This window comes from Felis catus, chromosome E2 (genome assembly GCF_018350175.1).
Source record: "Felis catus isolate Fca126 chromosome E2, F.catus_Fca126_mat1.0, whole genome shotgun sequence".
Taxonomy (NCBI): domain Eukaryota; kingdom Metazoa; phylum Chordata; class Mammalia; order Carnivora; family Felidae; genus Felis; species Felis catus.
This window is the reverse complement of record NC_058382.1, coordinates 1548216-1567320: the sequence shown is the minus strand read 5'-3', so window position 1 is coordinate 1567320 and position 19105 is coordinate 1548216. Positions and strand designations below refer to the sequence as shown.

At 46.7% G+C, this 19105-nt stretch overlaps 1 protein-coding gene across 1 annotated transcript; it reads left to right on the top strand.

Annotated features, from left to right (window-relative positions):
- Window positions 1–10855: 10855 nt before the first annotated feature.
- ZNF304 (zinc finger protein 304) lies at window positions 10856–18704 on the top strand. Its single transcript, XM_045046742.1, has 3 exons — window positions 10856–11391; window positions 12953–13079; window positions 15258–18704. Exons 1-3 carry the CDS (start codon window positions 11263–11265, stop codon window positions 17075–17077), a joined length of 2076 nt encoding a protein of 691 aa, XP_044902677.1. The 5' UTR covers window positions 10856–11262; the 3' UTR covers window positions 17078–18704.
- Window positions 18705–19105: the final 401 nt, after the last annotated feature.

Here is a 19105-nt window from a genome sequence, read left to right as displayed (position 1 = left end):
GTTTTTGATGCCATTTAGAATGAGACAGCTTTTTATTTCCCCAGATGTTTCACTGTTATCGTATAAAAAATGCAACTGATCTGTATGTGTTGATCACATCCTGCAACTTTATACTGATTAGATCCAACAGTTTTTAGTTGAGTCTCTGGGATTTTCAGTGTATAAGAATCTATCATCTGGGGGCGTGAGTCGGTTAAGTGTTGGTCTTGATCCCATTATATATATATATATATATATATATATATATACACACACACACACCCTAGTTAGAGCAATTATATATATATAAATGTATATGATGACAGTTTTATTTTCTTTTCATTTGGATACCTGTTAATTTCTTTGTGTTGCCTAATTGCTCTAACTAGGATGTTCAGTACTATGTTGAGTAAGAGTGGTGAGAGAAGATTCAGTTTAAAGAAAAAAAAGCCTTTTCTTCATGTCATTTTATTTTTTTTATTTTTATTTTTTTTAGTGATTTATTTTTGACAGAGAGAGAGACAGAGAGAGAGAGAGAGAGAGAGAGAATGAGTGGGGGAGGGGCAGAGAGAGAGGGAGACACAGAATCCGAAGCAGGTTCCAGGCACCGAGCTGTCAGCACAGAGCCCAATGTGGGGCTCGACCTCACAGACTGCAAGATCATGACCTGAGCCGAAGTCATACGCTCAACCGACTGAGCCACCCAGGCGCCCCTTCTTCATGTCATTTTAGACATCTATTCTGCTCACTTCCCTTGATCCTGATCTGTTTTACTTTATTTTCTCTGAGGCACGATGGGGATCATACAGCTGTGCTGTCTTCCCAGGTGAGTCTTAATTGTTTCCTCTGACTGGGTTTTTCACTTTTTTAAATCTCTTTGAGGGCCTTCTCCAGGTCCACCTCAGCAGTTTTCTAAGGGTTGACTTAGGTCTAAAACAAACAGTAAAGCCACACATTCAAGTTAAGCTCATGACAAACTGAAAAAACAAACATGGTTAAGGAATCTTACTGTTTAATGTTAGGAGAATGTGTCCAGCGTTGTTATAAAGAAAAGTGGGTGGAATTTACCAAAGGGATGAAGATGTATTCATGCAGGCACGTGTAATTTCACATCCTGCCAGTGGACTGACTACAACTGTGCTCTCATCAGGTGGGGCACTTTGGACAATCTCCTTCCTTCGGGATTGTCCTTGAGGACAAATGTTGAACTATAGGAGATAATCATTGCTACCTCATAAAAAATTATTCAGTTTTTAATACAAATACAACCATATTCTCCCTTTGAGCCCTCCTCAAAACCTCTGCAATGACCACAGGCCTAAGTTTGCATCTCCACTGAGGGCTGAAACCATTACGCCATGCTTTACCGCGTTTCATCAGTCGTGCACTTTGCAATGAGTCAGCCGTCACAATGCTTACAATTTTTTTAAATGCTTATTTTTGAGAAAGAGAGACCGTGAGCAGGAAAAGAGAAGAGAGAAAGGGGGATAGAGGATCCGAAGCAGGCTCTGCTGACAGCAGTGAGCCTGATGTGGGGCTCGAGCTCATGGACTGTGACATCATGACCCAAGCTGAAGCCAGATCCCCAACTGACCGAGCCACTGAGGTGCCTCAATAGTTATAATTTTTTTTTTAATGTTTATTTTTGAGAGAGAGAGAGTGTGAGTGGGGAAGGGAAGAGAGAGAAAGAGACACAGAATCTGAACCAGGCTCTGAGCTGTCAGCACAGAGCCCAACACGGGGCTGGAACTCACAAACCATGAGATCATGACCTGAGCTGAAGTCAGACACTTAACCGACTGAGTCACCCAGGTTCTCTAGTTATAATTTTGTAATGACAGCATGTATAGTTTTCTATGACTTGGGAAAGAGAGTTGCCTCCCAAGGGCGCCTTCCTCCTCTAGCCTCTCTTAGGGGAGCTTATCTGCACAGTGGCTGTGGCTATGTCTATAGCTGAGCTCCTGGGTCTGTAAGGGTCGACGAAATACTCTACAGAGAATTTGTTCTCCACCCCCCCCCCGCCCCGGAAGCTCTGGTACCATGCAGTACATTCAGACACCTGGGCCCACGTTCGTCCCAAAGCTGTTGTGACTTGCTGTCTCAGTGATGGACTGAGGTTTATCCCCTCATCTCCCATTTCTTCCCATCTGGCCTTCACTTCCGCGCTCCATCAGCCCAGCTGCAACCTTACTACCATGTGGACAAGAATGACGGGACCGCATGCTTCAGTTGTGGCACGTCCTGTGGAGTTAGGACACGTGGGTGACTGAGACATGGACCCTTCCCTTGAGCTCAGGTGGAAAGTATATTAAACAGGTGGAGTAAAGTAACTCTGGCTGTGACACCAAAGTGTCTGGGAGCCCCGGAAGCATGAGAGAGGGATTGAAACATGGGGGTGAGAGGACAGGTGTGGAGGGGCAGGGTGGCACACGGGCTCAGAGCTTAGAGTTGTAATGGTTGGGATTCCAGCCTGTCTGCACCGTGACCATCGCCAGCCACATGACTTTGGTCCCGTTCCTTGTCCCTGGAGTTCCTTGTCTTTGTGTATAAAATGCGAAGGTGGACGTCGAACTAAAGTGCACAGAGCCGAGCAGGCCCTGGAACAATGCAGGACCCTCAGGCGGGGCTGGAGTTGGAGGGCGTCTACAGAGGTGACAGCGTGTGTCAAGGCGCAAGACTGAGAGGTGTGGTCTGGAGGAGGGCTGCTGTGGCTGCGGTGGGAAGGGTGTTGGTCAGTGAGGTGGAGTGGGCGGGGCGACATGAGGCACTGGCTTTGTGCCCACTCATTTTGAACTGTCCATCAGACATCTAAGCGGGGACATCGGTATCTCACTGGATGTGCGCGCCTGGAGCTCAGGGGAGCATTTGGTCTACGGATACGTGGTGCCGGTACTTGTCGGCACCGGAAGTGCCCACAGTGAGGCCTACTGGTGCGCTGCCACATGGGCTGTTGCATGCTGGGAAATGTGCGACACTCAGGAAGTGGGTTGGGGGGATGTTTTCTGCGCTCTGGGCGTGTGCTCAGTGATTTGTAGGAGGTTTAAGAAAGTGGAAATTTGCTCTGAATTGGATGTTATCAGGAAATGGGGTTGGTCCTATGATTGGATATCCTGAAATTTAAAAAAAAATTTTAAAAATATTTATTTAAATATTTTTGAGAGACAGAGAGTGCAAGCAGGGGAGGGGCAAAGACAGAGGGAGACACAGAATCGGAAGCAGGCTCCAGTCTTGGAGCTGTCAGCACAGACCCCCAGGCAGGGCTCGAACCCATGAACTGCAAGATCATGACCTAAGCAAACGGAGGACGCTTAACCAACTGAGCCATCCAGGCACCACCCCACTACAATTTTTTTAATGCTTATTTATTTTGAGAGAATGTGAGCAAGGGAGGAGCAGGGAGAGAGGGAGAGAAAGTCCCAAGTAGGCTCCAAGCTGTCAGCACAGAGCCGGGCGCAGGGCTGGAACTCACGAACCATGAGATCATGACCTGAGCCAAAATCAAGAGTTTGGATGCTTAACTGAGTGAGCCAGCCAGGCGCCCCTGAAATATTGTATCTTCAAGGCGGGGGACGGGAGTGGCACTACAGCAGCTGGTGGACAGTGTAGCTGTCACTCAGGTCACACAGGAGAAGGTGGGCACCTGGTCATTTCCATTGTTTGCACAGGGTTCTTGTATTGTCCATGCTCTGACATGGTGACGGCGTGGTTTTTGACCTTATATCAGTCTGTCATGGTCACTGAGGTCAGTGTTCGGTGAACTTGCTCATGTCCAACAGGAGAATCCCAGAGTCTAGAGCGGAATGCCAGACCAGCTACTGAGAACACCATAGCCTGGCCCCCAGGCCTATCCCTTTCCAATCATGACCCCTCCTGCGGCCAATTTCAACCTGTAATACAGATAGAAATTAGCCCCACACAGAGAGATCTAGGCAGAGGGAACATTACACACAAAGCTGTGAGCGTGTGAGGATCCTGGGCACTGGAGAGAGTGGAAGTTCAGGGTGGGAGATCTGAGGCCAGGGCCTGGGGACTGGCCCCCCTGAGGGGCTGGTCAGAGAGGCCTCGCACAGGAGGGAAGTTCTGAATGGGAACAGGCTGAGGGCACAGATATCCCGGTGGGGACATTGTTCTCAAGAGCCCGGCTGCTGGTGGGGCCTTAGTGGCACTCAGAGGGCCCCTTAGACGTGACTGGGCTAGAGTGGAGCAAGGGACTTGGGGCCGGTGTGGGCGGTTGGTCAGGGGCACCCAGAGGCAGATGCAGGCAGGGCGCTCACACCACAGAACCTACACAGTTTGAGCAGACTCCACAGCATCATCGCACACACTACCCAAAAGTGTATTGACAGATGTGCACACCCAGGGACACACACGCAGGACACAACATCCTGTGCAGGTGCACACACAGATACCCACCAGGACACAGACACAGGCATATACCCAAAGGTAGACTTATTTATACAGCCACATTGATAGACACACGTGTCCAAATGGTCACACATGTACAGATGTAGCCATCCAGACAGGCACGCGCACACAATCTCACTCACTCACACAGACACACAGTCGCACAGACCTTCCCTAATGATAATCAGATCCACATCCATAGGGACGTGGTCATAAATGTGTAACATCTGCTTCTGTGATAAAAGGGCATTTGGACTACATAAGTTCATTACAGACTTTACTGATATAAAGGATGTGCGATTTACAGATGATAATATATACAGTGGTCTCTATTGTAAGCCTCACATAGCCAATGGATTCTCAAAGAATGCTTCTGTTAATTTTTGCTTTAACTCCTTGATGTGTCAAGATCTGTACAAAGCTTCAACATATTTATGTATTGTAACCAAGCAAATCCAATTCTGCGTGTATACCCAATAGAAATGAGGGCATTTTTCCTCCAAAATATACACAGTTGACATTGAACGCCACAGATTTGAATTACATGGGTCCATTTATACACGGGGTTGTTGTTGTATGAAACAGTACTGTACTATGAATGTATTTTCTCTTCTTTATGATTTTCTTAATATCATTTTCATTTCTCTAGCCATATAAAATATGTGCTAACCAACTGTTTATGTTCTCAGTAAGGCTTCCTGTCCGTAGCAGACTATTATTTTAGTTAAGTTTTTGGAGAGTCCAAAGTTATATGCGGATTTTCAACGGACCAAGTGTCAGCACACCCAGCCCCCGTGCCGTTCAAGGGTCAGCTGTAGGATTATAGGCTTATAAGCCACTTGATTGATCATAACCAAGAACCCAAAACAACCCACAGAGCTATCAATGGGGACATGCCTAAATAAATTATACGGTCACAGAATGGAAGAAAACACAGCAATGAAAACTACTGCTTCATGCAACGTGGATGAATCTCTTAGAAAAAGAAGTGGGTGACACTGATACAAGTCAGAGACAAATCAGTATGGGCTGTAACCTCAGCTAGAAGGGTTAAAAAAAATACAACAGTGAACCTAATATATAGTGAAAAAGGACAGTAATGGTCACCTTTGTGCAGGGCTTTGTTCTACGACATGTATAGGTGAGGTTTAATGGATGTTGACAGGCAAATACTCATGAAGCCATGCTCCTAACATTTGTCCACTTCATCTTATTGAAATTACACATATAGAAAAAAGGTAAATAAAATAAGTACCAGTGCACACCCCACAGAATAAAAAAGCACAGCAAAATTAGAATTCCTATATGAACCTCACAGATTGCAAATCCCAGTTTACACCTCAGAGGAATCCTTTATCCAGAAATTTTGCTTTGCTAATTCTCTTTCTTTTTAATTCATGGTTTGACACCTTACAAATGTCACTAATCACAGATACATTTTATGCTTGTTGTGAAATCCATATGAATGAAATCATTAGTGTGCTTTTCTCTACTATGGATTTTTTTTTCTTTTAGTATTTGCAAGATGAATGTATCACTTGTGAATCATCCGAATGTATCACTTGTTAATTATCCTTTATTTATAATATATGTATTTTAAACTATTAATGTACCTATAGAATTTTATTAAACACATCGCTCAAGAATATGTGGGGATGTCATTTAGTCAAAATATTTACACTTTTTATTATCTTTATTTTATATTACATGGTTATTTAGTATTTTATAACTTAATTTCCAAACACACCTTTTAATATTTTCCATTTACCTCTGTTGTTGATTGATGTCTTGATTGTTTCCTTGTCTTGTTTCACTCCATACAAATCAAAGATACTTTTCATGGTTGTTTATACTGTAAACATTCAGTTTGTACTAAATATAAACATCCTTTACTTGTATGTAAATGTATGTGTCAGGCCAGATTTGTCACTCTTGATGTGTGGATCCATGAGAACCTTAACAATTTTATATCGGCTGTTTCTACTAATTTCTGAGATGGCTGATATAAAAATGCCTGATACATTTGTGGACTGGTATCTTTATCCTTGCTATTCTCAAACTGACTTTATGTAATTTAAGTCAGTATCATAAGTTACATACATATTCTGTTATATCTTCTTGGTGATGCTTTCTTGCTGTAAATTATTTCTTTCCGATATAAATACATGTTAAGCATGTGTTCGTGTCTTATTATGTAATAATTATAACAGGTATATTTTTCAAAACCTGTTTCATATATTTACATTTTAGATGTATCCCTTGTATCCATGTTATTGTTGAATATTTTTAATATATCAAAAATTACTGGCTGATGATCTGAGCATTTACTCCATACTCATTTCATGAGATGGCTCATATATATTTAGGTTTAAATACATTCTCCGTGGATATGTGTGTGCTTTTCTTTGCCTCACTTGTTCTGTACATTTCCTTTTAAAAACTTTCTGTTGAGGGGCACCTGGGTGGCTCCATCAGCTAAGCCTCCAACTTTGGCTCAGGTCATGATCTCACAGTTTGTGAGTTCAAGCCCTACATCAAGCCCTCCCTGCTTGGGAATCTCTCTCTCTCTGCCCTGGCCCACTTGCACGCATGCATGTGCGTGCACTCTCTCTTTCTCTCTCAAAATAAATTAATTAAAAAATAAAAACTTGCTATTGGTTATTTCTGTACATTTCAATTTTTCCTTCTTCATATTTGTGGGGTGTATACAGTGATTCTGTTTATTAGTATTTAAGCTGAAAATGACAATGCACTTATTTAACACAATAAAATAGAGATAAAATCTTTGCTCTCCTGAAAAATATAAGATTTAAATATTAATTTGCTTATCTCAGTTTATGTGCTATTGAGTCTATACATGGCAATCCATCACTCTGTCTTCAAAAAGGAAATGTTAATGTCTTATACAGATAATGTTTGTATTAATCTACAAACACACCCCTCTCATAGATCCTCATTCCTTCTACCATCACAGACCATTCATCGGGGATCACTTTCCTTCAACCTTAAATAGAATCTTAAAAGTGTTCTTTATGTCAGTTTTTTTTTTTTATTAAATTTCTCATGTTTGGTCTCAAATAGTCTTATACTGTTTCTTTGAAGATGCATTTGTTGTATATAGAAACTTGGTGGTGGTTATCTCTCCCACGGTTTCAGTATGTCCTTCTATTGTGTTCTGGACACTAATATACTGGGTGTAAGTGGAAACATTGTGTGTATAAGCCATATATAAACATATATAGCTCTGAGAGACAGTATTTGGACGTGAGTTGCATAAGACTTCACCCAACAATCCTAACATTGAGATGCAATCAGTGAATGGATGAGGTTTTAATTTTGGTTGTCACATTAACAAGGGCGTAAGAGGGTAAAATGTAGATGATGGATAATAAAATGGTCATCGGTGATCGAATTGATGGGTTGTGCTAGAAATGGTCTAGGTGTTCACCAATACTATTCTTTTGGGCTCCTGAGAGGAAAAGTATGTCCTCGCTTCCCTTACACTTAACTTAGGACCATGTTAGTGCTAGGTATGCCATTCAACTTGTTTTGAAGTCAATGAGGAAGCACCTTCACCTTTGGCTACTTGAGCTCAACAGGCCAGCTGTTCTGTTTATTATTAAGCTTCCTGGACATTCCGGACTCAACTCCCTGGAGGCCAAAGTAATCCACCTCACGATATTTCTGCCAAATGGTTCTCTCAAGGAGACCCAAGAGCCAAACCTCTGTCATCGTCGAAAAGAATGTTCTCACACATGATAATTTGGAAGAATTGACCAGAGACACCCAACAATTGACCTCCCAAAAGTAAAAGCAACATTGGAAATTTAATAATTGTTGATCTGATAAAAACAGAGAATTCTTATTTGGACTAAATGACAATATGGCCCTACCAGAAATTCTAAAATTCCCACCATTTACCAATGTACAACTATTGGTCTACTGACAAAATGATAGTGTTTATGAACCAATATTGGTGAGGAAAATATTAATGAGGCCACAAAAGTGCCTACTTCACTTGTCCTGTTTCTCCAGTGGTACAAGGAAACGTGTTCATACTGCTCCCAGACACTTTGAACTGCCCAATGGAACATTTGAGGTTTGGCAAATGAATTTCATACAGCTTTCACTGTCTCATGGATGTAAATGTGTTTTAGTCATGGTTTATATGTTGTTTCACTGGACCAAAGCTTTCCCTTGTAGACAGGCCACTGCTTCTTCTGTGGCTAAAACTCTGTTAGAAAAGATTATCCCTACCTGAGAAACACCTCTCAAACATCATGGTGGTTGGGTAACCCATTTTACCCATAACATGCTTCAACAGTTCTGTTTGGCTGGTTTTATACTTTGATTGTGTGTGTCATCCTCAGTCCTCAGGGTTAGTTGAACACACTAATGGCACTGGTAAGACTCAATAGGCAAAATGTGTAGAGATCTTCTATATACATTGTTCAAAAATATTGCCATCAGTCCTAATTCTCAGATCTCCCACTGTCCATAGATTCTCACCCTTTGAGATAGTCACGGGACTTCTAGTGCACTTGGCCCTGCCTCCTCCGACCCACAGTTGATAAAGTAGATATCCTTCAAAATTGTAAAGGCCTAATTACTCAGTAAAGGCACCGAGGGACAAAAGGCCACTGAATTAAGAAAAAACTGACTCTTGATCAGCAATGCTTTCCAAGAAGGATCCTGATCAAAAGGGAGGAATGGGAAAATGAATAAAGGACAACCTCACTAAAATGGAGTTGGGAGGCCAAAAGGAGGAACTCTCACCCAGTACTACTGGAAATCAAGAATTTCCAATTACCAAGACCAACAGAAGAATCAACAGGGAAGAATCATTAACTACAGACCCTAACAGGAAAAGATGTGCACTGCATTTCCTACAAGAAATTGACCACCCCAGCAACTCAAACAAAGAGAAACCACATTCACCCTGAACTCTTGCTTTTCTCCAGTGGACTTGCGTTCAAAACAATCCTTCCCAACTTCCTCTTTCTTCTCCATAAATAAGTTCCTTACTTTTGTTTGCTGAACTAGTCTATGGTTTTTGCAATAGATTACTTGTCCTGAATTCTCTGCTCTTTCAGAAGAAACCCATTTTTGCTAGCAAAATAACTGATTTGTTTTTAAGGTCTGCCATATGAAACCATGTTAAGTCCACACCTACTTAAGCCTAAGAGCAATTAGTCTTGATAGTCCTAACTTTTGAATCATATGGCCTGTAGGAATGTGTCCCTTGCACAACAGACCTACCTGTGCTTTGTGAAACCTTCCTATATAAGATTTGTTTTTTTAATAAAATGCACCTCAGGGCACCTGGATTGCTCAGTCGGTTAAGCGTTGGACTTCGGCTCAGGTCATGATCTCCTGGTTCATGAATTCAAGCCCCATGTTGGGCTCTGTACCGACAGCTTAGAGCCTGGAGCCTGCTTCAGATCTGTGTCTCCCTCTCTCTCTGCCCCTCCCCTACTCGTACTCTGTCTCTCTCAAGAATAAATAAGCATTAAATTTTTTTTTTAATTTAAAAATTAAATGCACCTAATGGTATACACATGTGCTTTATGCAAAAATTGTCACCGTTATTTATGATGCTGCTTGCTGACTCAGAGTGGTTGTATTTTGTGTTTGAAAACAAATCACCAGTGATTCTGCAAAGAGGGGTCCCTGACACCCTCCTACATCAGTATATGTACCAACCTTGTGATGATAACAATAGTAACAATAAGAGCCTGTATTTAACGCTAGGCCCTGTGTTAAGCACTTATCATCTCATTTTCCATGAAGTAGGTTGTAGTACTTTCCCATTTTAGTTATTAAATCTTGGGGGAAGGAGGGAGGTCATAAAAAGAGTTCTACTTCTCCAGGTTACGCTAGGGCCCCTCCCCCAGGTATTATATATCAGAAGGTGTCTTTTGGGTCCGATAACTTTGATTTTTCAGTAAATTCACAGGTGATGATGTCAGTAAGTTCACAGGTGATGATGTCACCGCCGTCTCAGGGATTTAAATTTGGGAATTAACGAATTGGAGTAACATTTAATGGTACTACACAAAGTCCCCAACAGCGGGACATATTCACTGTTCAATTTAAATCTCAGTCCCCAAAGCTGAGAGGTGAAACAGCTCCCCCAGTATTAAAGACTGGATCACGCGCTGGAGACCTCTGAGGACATGACTTTGCCCCAGGTGACCACAGAAATATGGGTGCGTCGCCTTTAAGAGGAGCTTTAGCACTCCAGGACCCTCTTTCCCCCCCGCATCTTTCTCCTCCTCGAGGCCTCCGCCCCCGGCGGCCAGGCGGTTGCCAGGAAGACCGGGAAAGATGCCCACTGCCCGGTTGGATGCAGGGCTCCAACTACATTACCCAGAAGTCTGTGCCGCCGCATCGGCGTTGTGCTCAAGACAGCCCAGGAGATGGGCGTTTCCCACCGCCCGGAGAGGCTGAGGCGGGACTTCCGGCGTCGCCAGCGTGACGTCTTTTGCCTGTGCCGGGACTCTCCACACGGGCCGTTGAGGCCCCGAGTCTGGGGCGGGGCGAGCTTCCCGCGCGGCTCTTCGGAACCGAGCCCGGAAGGACGGTACCGTACGCGCCTTTGTTACTCTCCATGAGCCCCGTCGTGGGACCGGCGGCCTTGCGCGGAGGTGTCGGCTGGAGCTGCGCCCTCCCCGGGGCCTTCCCACACGCGCGCTGCCCTCGGACGCCCCGGCCGCGGTACCCTGAGCTGTGCGCGTTTGTACCCGGGGGAGACGGGCTGGGAGCGCGACAGTCGGCCCGCGGGCACCGTGCCTAGTGGAGCTTTGGGGTTCCGGCTGAGCCCGCAGGGCCTGCCCGCTTTGCCCGCTTCTCACCACCCGGTTCTGCTCACGGGATTCCATGGAGGCTGCGGCGCGGACGGACGGGGCTCAGGTGAGCGGAGGGGCGGCTTGTTCTAGGACCTTCCTCACTTGGCCTTCATCGCTCCCTCTGAGTGCAAAGGCGGCGGAGGGCACTCACTCCCCGCGGGTATGTGCCGAGGTTCCGGGTATCAGTATCGGTGGGATGAGGTGCGCAAGGGTTTCCAAGGCGCTGGCACAAATACTTGGAGGTGGAAATGAGTTAGGAGTGTCCCGGGAACCGTAGGTCCCTCTTAATCGGGTCAGAGCAGACGGCAGGTGGTCAGGGATCGGGCCTGGAGTGGCCGCCTGAGGAGCTGGGCCTCTGTTCCAAGGGTGGTGAAAGACGTGGCAGATTTGGAGCAGGAGAGGTGACCCGACCCAGATCTTAACGGGCTCCCTTTGGCTGCTCTCTGGCTGAGAACAGAGCACGGGCATGAGTGGGGAGCCTACCAGTAGTCTGTGAGTGTTGACGGCAGCTGGCCCAGAGAGGCGGCTGTGGAAGTGAGAGATGGTGGTGGATTTTGTATCTGGGCGTTTTGTTTTAGGTAATTATATATTTTTGAGAGAGAGATTGAATGCACAAGCAGGGGAGGGACAGAGAGAGAATCCCAAGGAGGAGCAGGCTCCTTGGTCTCTGTGGTCTCAGCACAGAGCCCGATCTCACAAACCGTGAGATAGTGACCTGAGCCTAAATCGGGAGTCTGTCACTTAACTGCCTGAGCCACCCAGGCACCCGTTATATCTGTTTTTTTAACCAGAGTGACCAGATTTTCTTGTGTGAAGGGTGAATAAGAGAAAGGAACGAATTGTGGATTACTCTAAGGTTTTTGTTTTTGTTTTGTGCTTTCTTTACCTGGTAGAATGACGGAGATGCCATCAACTGAGATAGGGAAGCTGATAGCAGGAGTAATTTTCAGTGGTAATATTGGGAGTTAGGCTGTTGTCATGTTTAGCTTAAGAAGTCCCAGAAACTCCTTAGTTGAGACATCGAGCTGGATGTGGGTTTTAGTTCTGGGGAAGGGTACTGGTTGAAGAAGTTCAAAAGGTGGTGGCCGGTATGTTGAATGCGGTGGAGCTACGGGTTAAGTTTAGGAGGGAGTATCTTCAGGTCATGGTGGCAATGCAGTTAATGACAAGAAAAGTTGAAACTTGGGACTGAGGACTGGGTCTCTCGCTTAGGCACTGGGTGACAGTGTACCTGTCCCAAAGATACATGAGCACTTCCTGGACACCACGTGCAGAGCAGCATGGGGTGGGAGGTGTTTTGCCCTGTGGGTGCTTATGGTGTGATCCAGAAAGTTGGTAGTGGAAGTGGCAGTCCCAGATGGGGAGAAGGGGTGGTTCAAAGAGTGGTGTACATGTGAGGAGAAGTGTGAAGTGATGGCATTAAGGTTGTGTCTGGGAGGCATGGTCTGAAGGACACCGGGAGAACCGGCCAGCACGAGTGTTTGGCGCCCTTCGTGCCGGACCCAGAGCTTACCCAGTACCCACCTGCCCACCTGCCTGGCTCTGCTCTGCACCCAGTGCTCAGAGGGACGTGAGAAGAGAGCAGGCACTAGTGGCGCCAAGACCTGGTGTCTCCTCTGAGTCGGGAGCTGGGAGGAGAGGGACCGGGGTGGTCGTGTGAGTGGATAGACTGGGGAGTCCTCTTGCCTGTGGCTCAACTGTCCCCCCCCCCATCACGACAGGGCTGTGTGACCTTTGAGGATGTGTTCGTGTACTTCTCGCGGGAGGAGTGGGAGCTCCTTGAGGAGGCTCAGAGACTCCTGTACCGTGATGTGATGCTGGAGAACTTGGCACTTGTGGCCTCATTGGGTAAGTCCCTGTTTTACCTGTGAGTATGTAGCAAATTACCCCAAAACTTAGTGTCTTAAAACAGTAAAAATTCACTATTTCAGTTTCAGTGCATCAGGAATCTGGTCACAGCTTTCCTGGATGCTTTTTGCTTAGGCTCTCTTACGAGGTTTCAGTGAAGGAGTCAGCCAGGGCTGTGTTCTCATCCGAAAGCCACTTTCTCGAAGAATCCACTTACAGGCTCACTCATGTGATTGTTCCCAAGAATTAGTTTCTTGTGGCTTATTGAACGTGGGAATTAGTTCCTCTCTGGCTGTTGACCTACAGCCTCCCTCAGTTCTCTGTCCTGGTAGCCTTTCTGTGCTGTGCCTCGTAACATGGAAGCTGCCTCCTCTCTGAGCAAGTGAGCAGAGAGTACCCAAGATGGAATCCAGCCTTTTTCCAACCTGACCTTGAAAGTGACATCCCCTTATCCTGTTCCTTAGAAAATGGGTCGGTCAGTCTAACCTACAGTCCAAGGAAGAGGCTCACACAGGAGGCAGGCATTCTTAGGGCCATCTTAGAGGCTGACTTCCACAGGCCCTCACATTCACTCCAGTGTCCCTGGGGTTTGGTTCCCCTGTTTCCTAGAGGCATCTCTTTCTGTCCAGCCACCTCAGTGACTCCCTCCCCTGTTTGGGTCCCAGAATAGGTGCTGTGGGTGCCGGGGCTGGGCCATGTGCAGTGTCCCCTCCCCTGCTGAACACTTCCAACACTTTTTGCTCAAAGTTTTGCAGGAACAGGTTAGAGGTTCAGGGCCTTTTTAGTCTGCTCAACAGATTCAACGTGGCTGTGCGCTTCCTGGCCAGGTATCTGTCCAGATCGATGGTACCTTGGTGTCCCAGGTGCTGCCCTCGCCATCCAGCTGACATTTCCTGGGGCCTGAGTATGCCAGGAATTACAGGCACTGACATGGTCACCGCTCATGAATGTCTCAGGGCTGCTCTGGCAAATCTTTCTTCAAGGATTTCCATTTTTAACATTCCATTTTCTTTCTTTTTTTTCTTTTTTTTTAAAGTTTATTTTTATTTTTTGAGAGAGAGATAGAGAACAGGCAGGGGAGGGGCAGAGAGAAAGAGAGGGAGACAGAATCCCAAGCAGGGTCTATACTGTCAGCACAGAGCCCAATGCAGGGCTCGAACTCATGAACCACGAGATCGTGACCCTAGCTGAAATCAAGAGTCAAAGGCTCAACTGACTGAGCCACCCAGGCACCCCTAACGTTTCATTTTCTCCTCTGTGAGGTGGGTCTACCTGGGCCACTCACGTGACCTGGGTTTTCTTTACAACTTCATCTTCCAGATCCCATGTAGTTGCCCATGGGGAGAGGGGGAGAAAGCCCTGGTGTCTGACGGGGCTGACCTGACTCTAGCCACAGTGAGCGAGACCCACAGAGGGCCTGGCCCTGCAGACTGAGGACCGGAGGAGAGCCATGTCAGTGCTGGGTTCAGGTCAGACTTGCAGCCTACTTCGTGTTCACCAGTGTTTTCTTGCCAGGGCCTATAGCGCTACCTCCTTTCTGCCTTGCCTTCCCCACTCCTGGCACTTTGTGCACTTGTCTCTTCTCTTCTGTCTTCCAGCCCTGACTGTTTCCTCCTTTCTCTGGTGTCCGTGTCTCATTCTTCTCTGTTCCCTCTGCCACACTCGGCAACACTGGCTGCTTTAATGTGCAGTGAGTTGCGCACATCTCCTTAAACAGTCCTTAAGAAGCAGCTACTCGTTTCCAATTCTGTGTCTCCCTCTCTCTCTGCCCCTCCCCCGTTCATGCTCTGTCTCTCTCTGTCCCAAAAATAAATAAACGTTGAAAAAAAAAATTTTTTTTTGAAAAGAAGCAGCTACTCACCGCAGTCAGATTTTCCTGGGTCTGGACCCAGCCTTCTGCGCAGAGCCCTCCTGGCACCAGCCGCCAAGGCCCTGCTCCGTGGAGGAGTGAGCTGGAGACCTCTCCTCTGCTCCCTTTACCATGCACCACCGTCATGCCTGCTACCCATTCTTTCTCCTTACTGTGACTGCTAGAGGCCCAGGACCGACACTGGGCCTGCTGGCTCCAGCGGCAAGTCAGGGCACTCGTTCTTTGGTGCGTCACACACATGGATGTGATGCGGCCGCTGCTGTCCACCAAAGCCCACGTGTACCTCACCGGCCTCTTTTCGCTTTCAGATTGTTGGCGTGAAGCAGACAATGAGGAGACGCCTGAGCAGAACGTTTTTGTCGGCGTGTCGCAGCTCAGGACTCCCGAGTCAGGTCCGTTCATCCAGAAAGCCCACCCGTGTGAGGTGTGTGATCCGCTCTTAAGAGACATTTTGAACTTGGTGGAACGCCAGGGATCACCCCCCTTGCAGAAGCCATACACACGTGGCCCGTGTGGGAGAGGATTCTTACTCAGTGAGGACTTTTACCGGCACCAGAAGCGATGCAGTGGAGAGGACCTCTTCGGCGGGGACGCTGATGGGGCCTCATACGTGAAGAGCTATGCAGTCCACGTGCCAGGGAAACCCTGTACTTGCAGGGAGGAGGGGATGGACTTTCTGGGCAGCTCTGGCCTCTTCCAGTGCCCTACCACCAGCAATGGGATGATTCCGTACAAAAGGACTGAGTGCATGGAATCTTTCCCAGCCGGCTCCAGTGTCGGCAGGCAGCAGACAGACCATGATGGACTGGTGCTCTTCAGTTGCACCGACAGCGAGAAAGCCTTCCTGAACACCTTTACTCTCCTCGGCAGCCAGGTAAGTCAGACTGAAGTAAGACCCTTTCGATGCCCGCCATGTGGAAATATGTCCAAGGAGAAATCAGCTCTTATCAATCACAGAAAAATTCACAGCGGAGAAGCATCGCATGTGTGTAAAGAGTGTGGAAAGGCCTTCATTCACCTGTCTCACCTAAAGATGCACCAGAAATTTCACACTGGAAAAAGACATTACACATGCAGTGAATGCGGGAAGGCCTTCAGCCGCAAAGACACACTTGTTCAGCACCAGAGAGTCCACACTGGAGAAAGGTCTTACGACTGCAGTGAGTGTGGAAAAGCCTATAGCAGAAGCTCCCACCTTGTTCAGCACCAGCGAATTCACACCGGAGAAAGACCTTACAAGTGCAGTGAGTGTGGAAAAGCCTTCAGCCGGAAAGACACACTTGTGCAACACCAGAGGTTTCACACTGGAGAGAGGCCTTACGAGTGCAGTGAGTGTGGGAAGTTCTTTAGCCAAAGCTCCCACCTTATCGAGCACTGGAGAATTCACACTGGGGCAAGGCCTTATGAATGCATTGAATGTGGAAAGTTTTTTAGCCATAACTCAAGCCTCATCAAACATCGGAGAGTCCACACAGGAGCAAGGTCTTACGTGTGCAGCAAATGTGGGAAAGCTTTCAGCTGCAAAGACACGCTTGTTCAGCACCAGATAATTCACACTGGAGCCAGGCCTTATGAGTGCAGCGAGTGTGGGAAAGCCTTTAGCCGTAAAGACACACTTGTGCAGCACCAGAAAATCCACACCGGAGAAAGGCCTTATGAGTGCGGTGAATGTGGGAAATTTTTTAGCCATAGCTCCAACCTTATTGTACACCAGAGAATCCACACTGGAGCGAAGCCTTATGAGTGCACAGAATGTGGAAAATGCTTCAGCCACAATTCCAGCCTCATTCTACACCAGAGAGTTCACACCGGCGCAAGGCCTTACGTGTGCAGCGAATGTGGAAAAGCCTACATCAGCAGCTCCCACCTTGTTCAGCACAAGAAAGTTCACACTGGAGCCAGACCTTACGAGTGCAGCGAATGTGGGAAATTCTTCAGCCGAAACTCTAGCCTCATTCTCCACCAGAGGGTTCACACTGGAGAAAAGCCTTACGTGTGCAGCGAATGCGGGAAAGCCTACAGCAGAAGTTCCCATCTTGTCCGGCACCAGAGGGTTCACACTGGAGAAAAGCCTCACGAATGCAACAGTTTCGGTGCTCCTTCAGCTACACCTCTTAAACTTGTTTAGCATGAGAAAGTTCACACTGGAGAAAGGCCTTATGAATGCAGAAAATGTGCTGTCTCCTTGTTCGACCTAATAGGACTCACACCAGAGAAAATCTCTGTGAGTACCCTTTGGGAGGGAACCATCAGCCATCATTCGTACATGTATCATGAGGACGTTCCCGATGAGCATGTAGGTGGGAAGCTTTCATGAGGTACACTGCACTTTGTAGACTACCCAGGGCTCTTGACAGAGTTCTGTCACTGCCAGTGCCTGTGGCGGAAGCCATCTCTTTGCTGCCAGCTGTCAAGGTCCCACAGCGAGTGTCAGTCACTCTGATATGTTCAGGGAACGCAGACCCCTGGGCTCTCTCTCCTGTTCCCTGGAGGGAATCATGAGTGTTCTGAGCCCTGTGAGGTGCTCACTTCCTCCCGCATGGCTGGATTCTGAGTGGACGTGATCCAGCTCTGGCGAAAAGGATTTGAACTGGAGTCTGCTGGGGATTTCCAGACAGGATTTCTCTTCATGAACAATGTTGACTGTAAACCCAATAACCAGGACTCCTTCGTCTTGCTTCCACATCACCTGACTTTAGAACTGCTTGCCTCACGCTGCGCTCATCTGCAGTGATACTCATATGTGTGTGTGTGTTGGGGGAGGGGGGTCTCTTTACTGTGTGCAATGGATTGAGAAAAAGTTGGGTTCTTCCAACATGAAGGGAGGAACACCTTTTGTCGGCACCAACTTTATGTGCCTCAGAAGGGTCAACAGGATGGCAGAGAAAAATCTCAGTCTCGGCCTAATTTCCATTGTTGCCCAAGGCTTTGCTAGAAAAGAGTGAAGAGCTTTGGGTGCCTCATCTTGTGGCCTGGAAGGCAAGTTTCCTGTGAGCCCGGAGTTCATTTTGAGGAGGGCATAGTTGGTGTGATAATCCCCAGGGCTTCTGGAAACCATATGAAGTGGGTCTCTTGTTTCTAGGGAATTTCGCATATTCCCCAGGACTTTTCAGGGATTTCTGTCTCCTGGATCAGCCAGTCCCTGATGTCCCTGATATCCAGAATCCCGCAGGCAAAGTGTTCTTGCGTGGAAGGCCCACAGGGCAAGGCGGGGATCAAAACAGGTACAGAAACACTGAGATAATGGAGTGGAGGTGAATGTGGCAAATGAGAGGATATGTATCTCTTCTCCAGGAGGCATCTACAGATGCCCATATGATTGTTGAGGGATGAGAGTGTATAGAACTTCTTAGGATCTTCAGACGTCTGTATCTCCTGTGGCCAAGGCTACTGTCAGTGTCTAAAGGTTTGTGGATTCCTGTACCTCCCTGGGCTGTTGAGGTTGTGGCCATCAGTACACAGGCAGGAACCTCAGCACTGACAAAGGAGAGCTCCAAGGATAGGGCTTCTCTGACTCAGCTGGCACTCCTAGTGCCTGAAGTGGGACATGGATTTCACTGCTCTCCAGTTTTTGCTGACATTGAGGCAGGGCTCATCCTCCTAAACTGGGGAGAGGGATGTGGTAGAACCAAAATAGTTGGCAGATGTGACTTTCCGAGAGGGACAGTAAATATGAACTTTATGGGGGAACACTTAATTCTCAAAAACTTTGTTGAGGTATGATTGACATGAAATAAACTGCACATATTAAAGTATGAAATGTGTTTCAGCATGTGTATATACCTATGAAACCATCACCACAGTCAAGATAATGAACATACTCAACACAACCCCAACATCCCTTGTATCCCTTTATAATCCTTTTATCGCAGTCTTTTTAATACCCTTTTCCACAATTCATAGGGAACAGCAAGCATTTTCTAGAATTTTATCCTATCCTATGGTATATACTTCCTGGGAGTGGGGACTCTAGCCCTTGTCACTATCCATAACTATTTTGGGATTAATCCATCTCATTGTGTGTATCAATAGTTCATTCATTTGTATTCAGTATTATTCCACTGTATGCATATACCACAGTTGGTTTTTATCCATTCAGCTAGTAATGGGTGTTTGGGTTGTTTCCAGTTTGGGGCCGTTACAAATAAAGCTGCTC

What these genes read in the sequence shown, in the direction of transcription:
- ZNF304 (XM_045046742.1), top strand. Translation starts at nt 11,263, where the DNA reads ATGGAGGCTGCGGCGCGGACGGACGGGGCTCAGGTGAGCGGAGGGGCG. An exon ending in AGGGCACTCACTCCCCGCGG is followed by an intron (nt 11,392 to 12,952) that starts GTATGTGCCGAG and finishes CCATCACGACAG; the next exon opens with GGCTGTGTGACCTTTGAGGA. An exon ending in GGCACTTGTGGCCTCATTGG is followed by an intron (nt 13,080 to 15,257) that starts GTAAGTCCCTGT and finishes TTTCGCTTTCAG; the next exon opens with ATTGTTGGCGTGAAGCAGAC.